The following is a 16,757-nucleotide window of genomic DNA, read 5'->3' as shown; positions in this document are numbered from 1 at the left end:
GTAGGAGTATGATGGAATACTTGTCCACTTTCCTGGATGAGTGAAGCTCAAACAACACTCCAGACACTTGACACCATCCAGGATAAAGCAGCTCTCTTGGCACGTCTTCCACAAACATTCACTTCCTCCACCACTGGCAAACAGTGACAGCAATGTGTGCCATCTACAAGATGCACTGCAGGAACTCAGCAATGCTCCTTAGGCAGTACCTTCCAAACCCACGACTGCTACCATCTAGAAGGACAAGGGCAGCAAATACATGGGAACACCCCCACCTGGAAGTTCCCCTCCGTTCCTTCACTGTAACTGGGTCAAAATCCAGGAACTCCCTCCCTAACAGCACTGTGGGTGTGCCTACACCACAGGGACTGCAGCGTTTCCAGAAGGCAGCTCACCACCACCTTCTTGAAGGCAACTAGGGATGGGCTTCAAAGGCTGGCCCAGCCAGCAAAGCCCACATCCCATAAATGAATTTTAAAAATGCATTTGGACACGGACTGCCTCAGTACCAAGTTGGCGGGAAAACACGCCGGTGCAGGACACGTCTTGACAAATGTAACGTGCAGAATTCAGGACTTATCGCCTGGGGATTGCTCACATCACGGACATCCGAGGAGCAGAAGATGCTGGAGCCCGACAGTAACAGCACACTGGAGGAACGCCCATGGCATGCTGGGTGGACTTTCATGGACCTGGCTCTGCTGTGAAGCAGCTCACGGAAGTTAGATAGTCACCATTAATGCTCACAACGGATGATGGTCGAAGGGGTGGGAGAGGAAGATCCAAGATTGAATGGGAGAGGAAGAGGTGTTGGGGAGGTGAGGTTAGCAGGGGCGAATTGAGGTGTCGGGAGGGTGAGGTTGGAGGAGGGGGATTTGAAGGTCTGGGGGCGTAGGTTGAGGAGGGAGGAGGGGGTAACGGGGGAGAAGATAGCAGCTAGGGAGGTAGGCGTAAGGGGGGTGGAATGTGTAAGGGAATGAGTCCGGAGCGGGGAAGGAGTGTGGAGAGGGGAGGGAGGGAGGGAGTAGAGATAATCAGCGCATGGCAGTAGAGTCAAAAGCAGGAGAGAGAGCACTCATAGTTGTATTGAGAGAGGGATGATGTGGTGCAGGATCCTCAGGTGGGTGTTCGCCGCCGACCTCACCGTCGCCGCAGGCAGGGTCCACGTCCTCACCAGTCAGCGTAATGGCACACTTCTCAAAGTGAGTGAGGGGCCCGATGTGGGCCACTCCACCCCTGGTCTGGGACTTCTCTCTGCTGATGTGAGCAGCCTTCTTCTGCATGGAAACGGTGTGAGCAGGACGCATGACACTGCATTGAATGTTTGTGTGGTGAGCGTAGCTATGGACTGGATGAGGATGCGAGCTCCAGAGGATATGAGCCTGATGGAGATGTGAGGGTGTGTGTGAGAGTTAGTGGTGTTGTCCCTTGAGGTGTGAGATCCCTGTGGATGTGTGATGGGTTTGTGAGTGTGAGAATTGAGAGTGAGGAGAAGAGTGAGTTACCCTGGCACAATGGATGAGGGCATTCATCCTGATGCGGCACTGGGTGGCTGTCCTCTTTTGCAGGGCATTGGCGCTGACCACCGCTGCCACCACCTCCCATGCTAAATTGGTGATGCAGCTGCCCACCCTATGGCCACAGTGGGTACAGGACTTCACGGCAAGCCTCCACGGTGTTCTAAAGTTGCTCAAGGGACGCGTTGCTAAACCTGAGGGCTACAGTCTTCTTGCCTTTTGGGGCCAGGTCTTCCATGCAGCAGTCGTAGTTTGGGAGCACTGAGAGGTGGTCGCGTGGCTGCACTTTAAACCTGGTATGATGAAGCAGCGAGGTAATGGTGTTGCGGGCAAATGAGAGCCTGCCCACCATGGGAATTGCTTGTTTCCCGGGAATGCGTAATTAATGAGACGGGTTTGGGACAAAACCGCATGAAAAGCAGCCATTGTGGCCGGCAGGTAAAACATCGTTTTACCCACCTGCTACTGCACCTTGGGCGGAATCATCCCAGACTTGCACTATGTTATTTAAAAGAAGGGTGAAAATTTAGGTTCCCAGAATGAGTTTTGAAACTATTAGTTCTCTTTTTATTCCTCCAACTTTTTAGATTTGAGTTCTATTAAAGTTACCTTCTAATATTTAAGTACTCTCACCCCACGTGTAGAGTTGTTTCTATTACACTTGGACAATTGCAGGACAGCTCTGAGTCAGTTCTGTCTCATGCACACATGCAGTTCCTGAAATCGTACTTTAATTGCTGTCTGTTTAGGCCCTGTCATTTGGAAAATTCCAGTCGTGAAGTTGATTGAAACAGAAAAATTGGGCAGTGTCAGACCTTTACAATGCTACGATACATTCCTCAATAAAGCTCCTATAATTGCTCAGTTAGTTTGTCCAAGAGTAAGTAGCAAGCCAATTTTCTCCTCATCTGAACTAATTTATGATGTGTTTATACCACATGTTTTCACATTGGCACTAAGCTTCTGCTGTGTAAATTAGTTTGCAAGGCCCAAATTGACCCAAATGCAAAATGGAATGCAGAGTCTCAATTTGCTCATTCCCGACTCTGGATTCAACCTACGTTCCTAAATACAATGCCACTGCCAAGCAAAACCAGTTATAGCTAGAATTCCGACTGTTATGGTGTTAATGCATCCATGGCATATTTCAACCATGGTTGTTTTGGGATATCACAACTGGACTTAACACCCCTTATTTTCAAATGAAAAGTCAGCAATTGTTATCCACTGACCCTTGCTGTGAAGTGCGTGCATGTGCTTAGGTATGCATGAGAGAGACACAAGCTGGTTTGGAAAGGATTGAACTTGGCTGAAATGCTACCCACGGTCAAGTATCTCTCAGTATTCACAGCGAGGATTCACAGGTCAACCATCACTTACACATGGGTACCAGCATGGATACAAGCAGCCGTAGAACTGTTCTCCAGTAAGGTGGTAACACCTTCAGGAGAAGAAAGATGAAAACATTGGCCAGAGGAAGAAAATGTATTCCTGACTACTTTTAAGTCAACTGCTTGTGGGCAGAATCTGCTGTTTCCTCACATAGTGAGGAAGAAACCAGTGCACTACCCACTAAGTTTAAACATGCAGTATTTGACTATTTTTTACTTTCTTTCTTTATCTTTAAAGAAAAATCCAGTATCAAAATTCATATTTATATGAACAAAGAAAAGTACAGCACAGGAACAGGCCCTTCGGCCCTCCAAGCTTGCGCCGATCATATTGCCTGTCAAACTAAAACATTTTGCACTTCCGGGGTCCGTATCCCTCTATTCCCATCCTATTCATGTATTTGTCAAGCTGCCTCTTAAACACCACTATCGTACCTGCTTCCACCACCTCCTCTGGCAGTGAATTCCAGACACTCACTACCCTCTGCGTAAAAAAACTTGCCCCGCACATCTCCTCTATAGCTTTCTCCTCTCACCTTAAATCTATGTCCCCTAGTAATTGACTCTTCCACCCTGGGAAAAAGCTTCTGACTATCTACTCTGTCCATGCCACTCATAATTTTGTAACTTCTATCAAGTCGCCCCTCAATTTCCATCGCTCTAGTGAGAACAGTCCGAGTTTTTCCAACCTCTCCTCATAGCTAATAACCTTCAGACCAGGCAGCACCCCGGTAAACCTCCTCTGCACCCTCTCCAATGCCTCCATACCCTTCTGGTAATGTAGCGACCAGAATTGCACGCAATATTCCAAGTGTGGCCTAACCAAGGTTCTATACAGCTGCAGCATGACTTCCCAGCTTTTATACTCAATACCCCTGCCATGAAGGCAAGCTTGCCATATGCCTTCCTGACTACCTTATCCACCTGCGTTGCTACTTTCAGTGACCTGTGGACCTGTACACCCAGATCCCTCTGCCCATCGATGCACTTAAGGGTTCTGCCATTTACTGTATAATTCCTGCCTGTATTAGACCTTCCAAAATGCATTACCTCGCATTTGTCCGGATTAAACTCCAGCTGCCATTTCTCCGCCCAAGTTTCCAACCGATCTATATCCCATTGTATCCTTTGACAATCCTCTTCACTATCTGCAACTCCTCCAACCTTAGTGTCGTCTGCAAACTTACTAATTAGCCCAGTTATATTTTCTTCCAAATCATTTACGTATACTACAAACAGCAAAGGTCCCAGCACTGATCCATGTGGAACACCACTAGTCACAGCTCTCCATTCACCCTTCCACTGCTAACCTCTGTCTTCTATGACCAAGCCAATTCTGTATCCATCTTGCCAGCTCACCTCTGATCCCGTGCGACTTTACCTTCTGTACCAGTCTGCCATGAGGGATCTTGTCAAAGGTCTCACTGAAATCCATGTAGATAACATCCACTGTCCTTCCATCGTCGATCATCTTTGTCACTTCCTCGAAAAACTCGATCAAGTTAGTGAGACACGACCTCCCCTTCACAAAACCATGCTGCCTCTCACTAATACACCCATTTGCTTCCAAATGGTAGTAAATCCTGTCACAAAGAATCTTCTCCAATAATTTCCCTACCACTGACGTAAGGCTCACCGGCCTGTAATTTCCTGGATTATCCCTGCTACCCTTCTTAAACAATGGAACAACATTGGCCATTCTCCAGTCCTCTGGGACCTCACCCATAGCCAGTGAGGATACAAAGATTTCTGTCAAGGCCCCAGCGATCTCCTCCCTTGCCTCCCTCAGTACTCTGGGGTAGATCTATATATATATATACACATATGGATTGAATTTCTGTAAGGATTTTCTGAATCATCTGCTGTAACTTTGAGAAAGATGCATGGAAACTCCAGAGAAACAAACATAAATCCTCCCAGAAATTCAACGACAGTGTCCTTACTGTCATCATCACTAAGTTGATCCTCTTGCAATCAGGTGCCCTTCCTTCTCTTAATAAAATAACAGCTACCTCAATCCAAGTGCCAGTGAGCTGAGACCCATGGCACAAAGTAGAGCCTTTTATCAAAGCACTTCATATATTTCTATTAATTTATCAGCTGTTGTAATAAAATAGTCTTAATTGCTCAAATAAACCAGTCTTAAAATGATTAAGCTAGCTGACTTCTAGTTATGACCAATCTCATGTGCTTGTTAAAAATCATAATCCCATCTCTTTAATGGCTTAGTGGTAAGTGCACTCCAGATATGGCATCAAGCTGTACAGAACAAAATGTCCCATATTTCTGACCTGTGCAGTTAGGTGTCCTCAGCCAGGACACCATACAGAGCACTACAGCTAGTGTTATGCCTGTATTATGAAGAAAAAATTGAACCGGTACTCTCACTCCTAATTGTTGTATAGTGACTGCTAAAAAGTGCAATAGGCCGGACCTCGGATAAGGCAAGTATCTGGCTCTGCTGTAACAGCCGCTTGTGGTTAAATATTGCACCAACACTTGCTACCACGATTGACATATGAAGAATGCTGTTGGGCAAGGTCTTAGGTTGTGGTAGGTGTTGATGGAATTCTATTCCAATGAGAGTTTCTGCCATTGGGAGAGGATGTTATGAAAATATAATAATTCTGATAATATTGTGGTTTATTGTAAAAGTGGATTAATAATGGGATTTAGGTAGTGTGTGTGTGATTTAATTGAATTGGAGACAGCTGGTCTGGAGGTTGAGTTATCAAAAAGAAGCTGGGTTTGAAATGCTAAATACGTAAACATGGCTGAGGTTTTAGAATGTGAGGTGTGAGGAAAATTTGCATTTTTAGATAAATTAGGGTAGATTGAATTTCAAAGAGCTGGTAGGATGTTACACCTAGCTAGAAGAAGCTAAGGCACACAGTGTGTTTATTTTTCCCAAAGGCTACTGATAAAATTAGCACTATGAAAACATTTATATTATGAGAAAGGTAAAGTTCCAATGACATATCAAAACAATGGAATTTGTATTAAAAAAGGAGAACCATGAAGAAAGGAGATGAGGCTATGTGTCAGAGGAGAAGGCATTCTAAGATCTAACAAGTGTGAAAAACCTCCATCAAGTTGCTGACTACAGGAACCAAAGCTGAGAAAACTCACTTTGAATTCTCCTATCCATGGCTTTGCCTGCGTCTGTTTAAATCTATTTGTTTTTACTGTTTCCTTAACAAAGGTGTAACTGAGAGCCAGATTAATTAGTGATTTTAGGAGTTATTATTAGTAGGAATTTGTAGACCTATTTCAGTGCTTGAAATCTTTCCTTTTGTTAATAAATGTTTAATTTAGTTTTCTAAAACCTCCGAAGTCATGGTAGTCTTATTACTTCTGAATTCAGGGCACGCATCTTGAAATAAAATATAAATTGCAAAACAGTTGTGGCTGCGTGATCATGTTTCCCTTGTGGATTTGATCCACCTGGCACACATCATCTGCCATGTCATAACAGAGGAGAAGAGAAAATTGGGGGGGCAGGAGTGGTAGGAAAGAGGGAGGGAGTGTTCTGCATGTGTGGATTACTTTTGAGAAATATCATAACTTCTAACTATATACATATATCATTCCATTTATGCAGGCATGTGTGCTGCTCAAAGACATGTCCAGGTACAGGAAGGCCCCCTGGTCAGAGCAGAAGGATACCATATAACCATTTGGTGTAATGTGTCTGGATACTTAGCTTCCACACAGCAGAACTTTGAGTGGTCCATCTATCTGCCCTCTGCACCTGAAAGACAAATCCAGATAGTCAGCACGAATGACCCCGACTACCCCTATGCTGTGTATGGAGACAGAGTACGGAATAAGGAGGTCTACATTGAGAGAATTGATGGAGACTCAGCGCTCTTACACATTACCAATCTACAACTGGGCGATACAGGGGAATATGAATGTCACACTCCTAACACGGAATCAACCTACTGGGGATCCTACAATGCCAAGGGGAATCTGACGGGTAAGTGATCCTTGGCTTTGCACTGATTGTCTTTGCTAATCTGGATGTGTAGCAGGTAATAACAGAGCAACATCAAATGTGCAACATCCTTTTGAAGGAGCAACAGGTTTTTAATAACATTGTCAGGCTGTAATTATTTTGCAGACATTTCAGATATATATAGATGCAAGTTTCTTATAATGAAGGTAGTTTAAAATTGTACTTAGTAGACAAGCAGACTTGAAATTTAATTTGACTGTGAATGTTTCCATTAGATATATGGTTGTAGTTTTGTAGAATCTCATTAATAGACCTTTTAACTGAGTATTAAAGTAGGTTTCTGTTTATTTACAGTGTCTGTACTCAAGCTTCACTAAAATATAAATTATGGGCAGGTCTCTCTTTAAAATTGATCCCAGGTGTGATACATTATTTAAAACAGTTGGTTACAGCAGTATTTCACGTGCCAAAGCTCTGAATAATGTGTTTCATCTGGGCCCATTTTTACAGGAGAAGGTGTCTCTAAGGTGAAAAACGTGTCAAAATGCAAGAAAGATGCCACTACTCGCAGTGAAGAAAATGTAATGTTTGAAAAATGCATTTCATTGTTACACAGATGCACACTTGAGCAATCTTCATTTGTACACTATTAACAAAGAATTTAATTTAGTATGAATAATGTTAGATTGCTTCTGAATTGAATGAATTTCCACTCCCATCCTACGCCATTGGTTTCCTTCCAGTTTGAGAGTTTGGTGCTTCATATATTTGGATAATTCTGTTCCGTTTATCCTTCAGAGTTCTTAAATTTCACCCCAGGAGGGGAATCTGGTCTTAGAAACATGGAAAGATTTCAGGCACAGAAGGAAGCCATTCGACCATTGTGATTGTATCTATCTTGGATCAGGCTTCCCTAAAGAACCAAGAATCATGATACCTAAGCAGCTACAAATGCCTTTGCAGTTCCAGCTACATGGTGGAAGCAGGAGGAGAACCAGCTGCAATGTGACTTAGTGGCTTGTCATCTCATCAAAGCCTCATGATAAAGCAACAATTTGAGGTGGCCCAGGACTCTATTTGCTTGCAGGATTAGTGCAAACAGGCTAATTCCTACCTTTGCTATTCCATCTCCTCCCATATACATACTAAAACAAGGTTACTAATTCTGCGTGGTATACACAGCAAAGATACATAGATACCCAAATTTCGTATTTGGGGTTAAACAGCTGGCATAACACCCTGATTTTTAAGGAACTTTAACATCCATTTCAAGAGAATGCTTTGGCTTGTGAAATGTCACCTGAGCCACTGTGTTCAGCATGATTCAAAAAATGATGGTCATGTAAAGGTCACCTGGTTATTCAACCTGTCACACAGTTGTGATGCATTGTGTATCACGATATATACACTTCTCACTTCACCCGAGAGCCATGTAATCTCCTGGGAGAGAGACAAAACCAGTTTTTTTTTAAAAATCAGGTCAATCATAGGAGAAAATGTAGAAAATACCTCTCCGACTCCCCTGACCACCCCCAACCCCCATCCCAACCCTTTATCAGATCAAAACTAGCCTTGGAGATGACCCTGGCCCAGATTAATGTGATAAAGTACCTCCTCTTGTCATTCCCCACCCCAACCAGAAACAGATCTAGCTCTCGCTTGAAGGAAGTTAGTAAATCAGCATTCAGTGCACGAGCTCCGAATGTCACCTGACCCTGTTCCAGAGGTGGTTATTCTCTGAGGAAAGAATCACCTTCTGACACCTAACATTGTTTTAGCCTCACATAGCTTGAAATTGTGACCCTTTTTGCTCCTTCATAACCTATTTAGTTGAAACATACTGTCAGTGCAAGCACAATCTAGTTCCTTTACCATCATATAAACTTCAAGTAGATCATGTAAGTTTGTGCCTTTCTAAAGTGCAGAGAAATTGAGCTTTTTGAGCCTATTTTGGTAGCTAAGATGCTTCAAAGTGGGAATTAATCATGTGACCTTCCTCTGCACCTTTTTAAAAGTTTTAATGTCACTACCCTTTGAGGAGACCAAGACTAGTATTTTAAGGGAGGCCTAATCAAAGGATAAAATAATATGTTTTGTAGTGTAGTGTCCTGTAAGTATACCTTATCCTGTTCACCCTAGCTATTCCTTCATGGCTTCAGTCAAGAAACGTTAGTGATTTATACACTAGAATGGCCAAACCTCTTTCTTTCTCCGCCAGTACTTTTCTCTGAATATACTCAGCATTCACCTTGCCCACATGAATAATGCTGCAATTTCTAAGTTAAACATTAATTACCAGCTTAGGGCCCAATTCCACTATGCATCTAGTTCCACTTGTAGTGTCAAGCATTGTCTACAGTCCTGACACTTGCAAAAATCTTATCTGCAAACTTGGAGACCATTCTCCGAACCCCTACATCTAGATCATTAATTAAAATAGTAATTAGCAATGGTCCTAACATGGCGCTGCAATGACCAGTTTCCAAGCAGATCCAAATGATCCATAACCACTTTCTGCTGTAGGTTTTCAGCCAGTTCTTAATCCACCACAGTAGTTTACCAGTAACGCCTGAGAATTCAATTTTGTAGAGAAGGCTCTAATGCTGTACCCTTTGAAAGCACATTTGGGTGGGCTTATCACACTGCAAAATTCAGAGGTCTAATACCGATTTTATGCTTGAAGAATGAATGGCCTTAAGAAGGATTTTTACTCCTGTGTTTTCTTTTTGTTATCTGATTGCTTATCCACTCATATTCTCCTGTGAATTTCTATGGGTTTTAGATTAATTAGTAATCTTTCACATATGGGACTTTGTCAAAGACATTGTGGAAGTTGAAGTAAACTATAATGTTGGAACTTTCATTATGTTGTTTTGTTTATAACATAAAATATGTCAAAAACTTTTGTTAAGCAAGGTGTTCTCCTGAATGCATGTTTATTGCCACTTACTAAACTATTTTTTTTTTTTTTGTAGAAATATACTTTATTCATAAAATATCTTCAATCACATTCCAAACCATTTCAATAACAACATTACAAGGGTACAATCCAGGTTAAACTTTTACAAAATGTATCACCAGGTGCATCAGTACAAACAATATTACAATCATTTACAGCCTTTCATTTTGATCTGTACAGCCCGAGGGGCTCTAAACAGTTCCCAGTCTCTCGGTGCGCTGTGGTAGAAAGGTCTTAGACAGCGACCCTTCCCCATTGCGCCTTTGCGGCAGCTGCCCCAAGCTTTAGTGCGTCCCTCAGCACGTAGTCCTGGACTTTGGATTGTGCCAGTCCGCAACAATCGGTCGGGGACAACTCTTTGTGCTGGAAGACCAACAAGTTTCGGGCAGACCAAAGCGCCTCTTTCACCGAGTTGATGATCCTCCAGCTGCAGTTGATGTTTGTCTCGGTGTGTGTCCCTGGGAACAGCCCGTAGAGCACAGAGTCCTGTGTCACAGAACTGCTCGGGATGAACCTCGACAGCAACCACTGCATCTCTCTCCAGACTTTCTTTGCAAAGGCACAATCCACAAGGAGGTGGACAACGGTCTCTTCCCCACCACAGCCACCTCGAGGGCAACGTGCAGAGGGGGTGAGCTTCCTGGCGTGTAGGAAGGATCTGACGGGGAGGGCCTTTCTCACCACCAGCCAAGCTACGTCTTGGTGCTTGTTGGAAAGTTCTGGCGATGAGGCATTCTGCCAAATGACTTTGACAGTCTGCTCGGGGAACCATCCCACAGGGTCCACCCTCTCCTTATCCCTCAGGGCCTCTAGGACGTTACGTGCTGACCACTGCCTGATGGACTTGTGGTCAAAGGTGTTTTTCTGCATAAATTTTTCCACCAGGGACAGGTGGTACGGCACGGTCCAACTACTTGGAGCGTTCCGCGGCAGCGTGGCCAGACCCATCCTTCGCAACACCGGGGACAGGTAGAACCTCAGCACGTAGTGACACTTGGTGTTTGCGTACTGAGGGTCTACGCACCGCTTGATGCAGCCACACACAAAGGTGGCCATCAGTATGAGGGCGATGTTGGGCACGTTTTTTCCCCCTTTATCTAGAGGCTTGTACATCGCGTCCCTGCGGACACGATCCATTTTCGACCTCCAGATAAAGCGGAAGATGGCTCGAGTGATCGCCATCGCGCAGGAGTGTGGAATGGGCCAGACCTGCGCCACGTACAGCAACAGCGAGAGTACCTCACACCTGATGACCAGGTTCTTACCCGCAATGGAGAGGGAGCGTCGCTCCCACATGCCCAGTTTCCTTTTCACCATAGCCACTCGCTCCTTCCAGTTTCTAACGCATGCCCCGGTCCCTCCGAACCATATCCCCAGCACCTTCAGGCCGTCAGCCCTGACAGTGAAGGGGACAAAGGATCGGTCAGCCCAGTTCCCAAAGAACATGGCCTCGCTCTTCCCACGATTTACCTTGGCTCCCGAGGCCAGTTCGAACTGGTCGCAGATGTGCATCAGTCTGCGCACCGACAGCGGATCCGAGCAGAAGACGGCGACGTCGTCCATGTACAGGGAGGCTTTTACCTGAGTGCCTCCACTGCCTGGGATCGTCACTCCTCTTATGCCCGGATCCTTCCTGATGGACTCGGCAAAGGGTTCTATGCAACACACGAAAAGGACAGGCGAGAGAGGACAGCCCTGCCTGACTCCAGATTTAATCGGAAAGCTATCTGTTTCCCACCCATTGATTGAGACTGCGCTACTGATGTTAGTGTAGAGCAGTTGGATCCAATTTCGAATTCCCTCCCCAAAGCCCATTTTGGAGAGCACATCCCCCATGTAGGTGTGCGATATTCTGTCAAAGGCCTTCTCCTGATCCAAGCTGATGAGGCAGGTATCCACACCCCTGTCCTGTACATAGGCAATCGTATCCCTGAGCAGCGCCAGGCTGTCAGAGATCTTCCTGCCTGGCACAGAGCAGGTCTGGTCAGGGTGAATCACCAATTCCAGAGCGGATTTGACCCGGTTGGCGATGACCTTGGACAGAATCTTATAGTCCACATTCAACAGTGAAATGGGTCGCCAATTTCTAATTTCCTCCCTTTCCCCCTTGTGCTTGTAGATGAGGGTGATGATGCCTTTCCTCATGGATTCTGACATACTACCGGCCAGGAGCATACTCTCGTACACTTCTAGCAGGTCTGGGCCGATCAAGTCCCACAGAGCCGAATACAACTCCGCCGGCAAGCCGTCGCTTCCGGGGGTTTTACTCTTCTCGAAGGACTCGAGGGCCTTAGTCAGTTCGTCAGGAGTTAGCGGTTTGTCCAGGCTCTCCCGCGTACTGTGGTCTAAGACCTCCGTGATAGAGGACAGGAAGGACTGGGAGGCCGTGCTGTCCGTGGGCTTCACGTCATACAGTCCGGCATAAAAGGATTTGCTGATCCTCAGAATGTCGGACCGTGATGACTTTACTGAGCCGTCTTCTTCCTTCAGGCTGCTGATCACAGAGCGCTCTCTGTGTACCTTTTGGAAGAAGAAACGTGAGCACGTCTCATCCTGCTCCACGGAGCGGACTCTGGAACGGAAGATGATCTTGGAGGCCTCCGAGGCAAAGTGCGAGGCTTGCTGTCCCTTCACCTCTTGGAGCTCCTCCTTGACATCGACCCCCATCGACTGCAGCCGGAGCAGATTCTGCATCTTTTTCTGGAGTCGGGACATTTCCCTCTGTTCCTTTCTAGCTTTCTGGGTGCCTTTGCGGATGAAAAACCTCTTGATGCTTCCCTTGATCACTTCCCACCAGTGTGTCAGGGACTCAAAGAGGGGTTTCACGGTTCTCCAACCTTTGTAATCCCTCTTGAGCTCCTCAATGTTCTCTGGGGTCAGCAGTTGCACATTTAGCTTCCATGCCCCCCTGCCCACCCTCAGGTCCTTCTCCAAGTGGCAGTCCGCCAGTAGGAGGCAGTGGTCAGAGAAGAACACCGGCTTGACCTCGGTGGATCTGACTGTGAATGCACGGGACACAAACAGGAAGTCTATCCTGGAACGAATGGACCCGTCTGGCCGCGACCAGGTGTATCTACGCTGCGCTCCGTCTGCAGGGTTGCTGAAGACGTCGTGCAGCTTGGCATCCTTAACTGTTTCCATCAGGGATCTGGACGTAGCGTCCAATCTGCTTCCGGCCCTGCCGGATCGTCCAGCCGCATTGATGATGCAGTTGAAGTCCCCGCCCAGAATGACCGGCCTGGAGGTCGCCAGCAGCAGTGGGAGCTGCTGAAAAACCTCCAGCCGCTCAGCCCCTTGTGCCGGGCCATACACGTTAATTAACCGGAGTGGAGCGTTCTTGTACATTACGTCTGCTACGAGGAATCGCCCGCCCACCACCTCCTTGACCTCGGAGACGGTGAAGTTGCCTCCCCGCAGCAGAATACCCAGGCCGGAGGAACGAGAGTCGTTTCCGCCCGACCAGATCGATGGCCCGTGGGACCACCATCGTGACCATTGCCTGTAGGAGCTGAGGTGCGGTATCGCACACTCCTGCAGAAACAACAGGTCAGCTTTGACCTTGGCTAGGTAGTCCAAGGTCGCAACACATCGCGTAGTAGATTTAATGCTACGCACATTTATGGATACAATCTTTACACCCATTTTAAAGCATTTATTCTCCTACCAAACCCACTGTCTCTGAGAGTCCCAGACCTTTAGTCTGCTCCTTCATACCCGTAGTGAGCTCAAATTCCTTCACTTTGGATGGGCTGAGGTAGATCTCCTTGGCCGTGTTCTGCTCCGGTGGCATCTGGAGGTTCACGTAGAGAGCGGGTTTTGAGATGACCTTTGCTGGAGAAGCTTCTCCAAAACTCACCCCCTCTGGGGTGTTGCTGTTCCCGGCTTCCTGGAGCTGGGGTGCGATGATTGCCTCACTGCTCCCAGATTCCAGGGGCTGTGGTGCACTGGCCTCCTCAGGTTGCAGGCAAAGTTGGGGTGCGCTGGTCTCCTTGTTGTCTCCGATTTTCTGGAGCTCGGGTGTCTCGTCCTCCAACGCCCTGGAGCTTTGCCGCCTCTTCTGTCGGTGCCGCTCTGGCACTTCATCATCCGAAGAGCTGCTGCCCTTGTCATCCGTGTCGGATGGGAGACGCCTCTTGCCGCTTCTCTGGGAAACGCCTTTGCTTCTTCTTCGCTCCCTCTTACTTTTCTTGTTCTTCACCGTCCGCCACTCCCCCTGCTGCTTTTCCACTGCTGCCTCCTCCTCCATTGATTCGCTGTCCTGAGGACTGGGAGGTTCAGGGGGTAGTGCTGTTGATTGGCTCTCTGTTAGCTCAATCTCTTTCTCCACCTTGTCTCTCTCTGTGTCCTCCTTTGTCCCGTTGCGCTCCCTGGGGGCCTTGGTGGTTGGAGTGACACGAAACATTTCTTCTGCTTCCCCCTGGTCGGCTTTGGCTGCCTGTGCGTAAGTACGGCAGCGTTTGGGGCAGGTCCTGTAGAGGTGACTTGCCTCGCCACACAGGTTGCAGCACTTGGCCTGTTTGCAGTCTTTTGTCTGGTGCCCTTCCTGTTTGCAGATCTTGCAGAGGGAGGCGCTGCAGTTGGCCGCCACATGACCAGCCTTGCCGCATGAGCGACAATGCTTGGGTTGCCCAGCGTAGACCAGGTAGCCACGGTTTCCCCCGATAGCGAAACTGGAGGGAGGGTGGAAAATGGCTCCCTTACCATCGGTCTTTAGCGTGACCTTAAACAGGCGTTTGCCTGTCCAGATCCCCAAGTCGTCTCGAATCTCGGTGCCGCTCCCCACCTTATCGAAGTACCTGGTGAGGAAGGTGACCACGTCGGCGACAGGGACGAAGGGGTTGTACACATGCACCATCACCTCACGTTCTATTTCTATACAGGTCATTGTCATCCGACCTATTCCTTCTTATACTGTGGTTTCTGTTATTTGATATAAGGAATGTCTAGCACTCCTTTTAAGTACAACTGTTTGTTTGTGGGCAGATAGCTTACTAAAATGTACAAGCGTTATTAGAAGTTATTCCCCTGGTGCTGTTTCTGTTAAAGGTGGGCTTCCTTCCTTTGTGCTGCAGTAGAAATTATTACTTTTAATCCAGAAGTCATATTAGTGCTGATTTTGATTGGTGCCAGAGGCAGCCTGACTTTGCATGCAGTGCTGTGATATAAATGAGGCAATTCTAATGCTTCCAGCAAGAGGGAGATTTTTGTTCCCCATGTGTACAGCTGTTAGTAAGCACTTCCAGTCAACAACAACAGTGCTACGGGCTGCTGTTTTCTTCTGGTTCCACTCAACTCCTCATGGAGGCCAATAATGTGCTTTTTGTTTTAAATTGTGAGCCTGGGGAAGGTGCATCACCGGAAAAGTTAAAGTCATAAGCCTGGAGTTTATGCCAGGTTCCAGCGCATTTCACCCAATATTGGTCAAACCTGTGTAAAACATCAAATCAAATCAAAAGGTTGGAGAAATTTAAGTGCAAATTCCATCCAGCACGAAAGTCTAGCTTAGAAATAAGTGCTAAAAACTGGCCCTGCCCCCAGATTGAATTAATTACCACGGGGCATTTCTGCTAATTGTATCTGTTTGCATGTCTTTGAAGATGCACTTAAAATGAAATAAAAGCAAAATACTGCGGATGCTGGAAAACAAAAATAGCAGGAAAAACTCAACAGGTCCGACAGCATCTGTGGAGAGGAGCACAGTTAATGTTTTGGGTCCGTATGACTCTTCATCTTCATCTTAAAATGAAGCTGGTTCTTTTGGGTGCAAGGACACTGACTACTGTACAATATAACTAGTAATTAGTCCGTATCATGTTTTTGAATTCATTTTCAGTTATTTAAAAGGAAGATACTCACAGGTGGTGAGCTAGGCAAGTTGATTAAAAAATGTTTTTTTTTTTAGTAGTCTATCTGTATCCTTAAATACATCAAGGAACATTTTTAAAGCAAATTTTTTCTTCTAATATTATGTTCCAAATCACTGCCTGATTGCACATGTCCATGGCAGATTATACATTTGGGATGCAAATGAGTTGCGAAGGAAATTTGAGCGGGGACAAAAAACACTTCTCAAAATTGGTGCAATTTTGCGTGTGTAATTTTTCCATTACCTTTTTGCTCTGAAATGTACTCCGCTGTTGAATTGTGATGTATTCCAAAACATTAGCAGAGTCGACATATTGCAGAACCACTTTTGTGGTTTAAGTGGAGAGGAAAGACTAAGAGCGCTGACGTAGTTGCCTTTTATAAATGAGGTCCATAAATTGACAGACTAACCATTTCCTGTAAATTGCACTCAGAGACAGCTGTCTACTCCTGTTGTCTGTGCAATTGCATGCGCTGTAGTAATGAGCTTTCTTTCATTAGATCATGTCTTGGCTGTCAATAGAAGCTGTGGTGTTGTACATAAAAGATCGCATTTCCCACTCAATCTTGCAAAATAAAAATTAAAATTAAAAATGTAGTCACAGAAAATTCTATCTAATTTAACAATTTGTCAGCGAAACCTGCCAAATACTACCCAAGGCAGGCTACATCCCACACAATATAACAAGTATCAAATGTTAGCTGGAGAGCATGCTTTGTGTTTGTGCAATCACTAACAAGAATCTATGTCAGAGTGTACAGTGCTAACACTGCAGTGTCCTGTCAGTCCTGCTATCTGTGATGTGAGTCCTCCAATCCATGCTACTAGGAACTTTCCTTCTTTTCTCAATTTTCTCCTCTCTTGTCCTCTGTATAATGATTCCTACCACTGTTTTAAAGGTAGTGTCAAACTTCTTGTTCCTTAGTCAATTTGCAATTCTGCATGAAGGACAGTGTCAGTAGGCTAGTCAACTGCAGGTGGCATCACAATTAAGCCCAGTTTTGCCCTTAGCTAATTCCATATACATGGATAAAAGCAAAAAACTGCGGATGCTGGAAATCCAAAA

The 16,757-nt window shown here is 45.9% G+C and overlaps 1 protein-coding gene across 1 annotated transcript in view; it reads left to right on the top strand.

Moving 5' to 3' along the window:
* The window catches only part of igsf3 (immunoglobulin superfamily, member 3), a 197,006-nt gene that overhangs the window by 60,912 nt on the left and 119,337 nt on the right, over positions 1-16,757 (top strand). The window contains exon 2 of the mRNA XM_078559656.1: positions 6,510-6,887. Coding sequence (XP_078415782.1) covers positions 6,510-6,887 — 378 coding nt within the window. The remainder of the gene's footprint in view (positions 1-6,509; positions 6,888-16,757) is intronic.

This window comes from Cetorhinus maximus, chromosome 16 (genome assembly GCF_964194155.1).
Source record: "Cetorhinus maximus chromosome 16, sCetMax3.hap1.1, whole genome shotgun sequence".
NCBI classification, from domain to species: Eukaryota; Metazoa; Chordata; class Chondrichthyes; order Lamniformes; family Cetorhinidae; genus Cetorhinus; species Cetorhinus maximus.
This window is presented reverse-complemented; position numbering and strand designations above follow the sequence as displayed.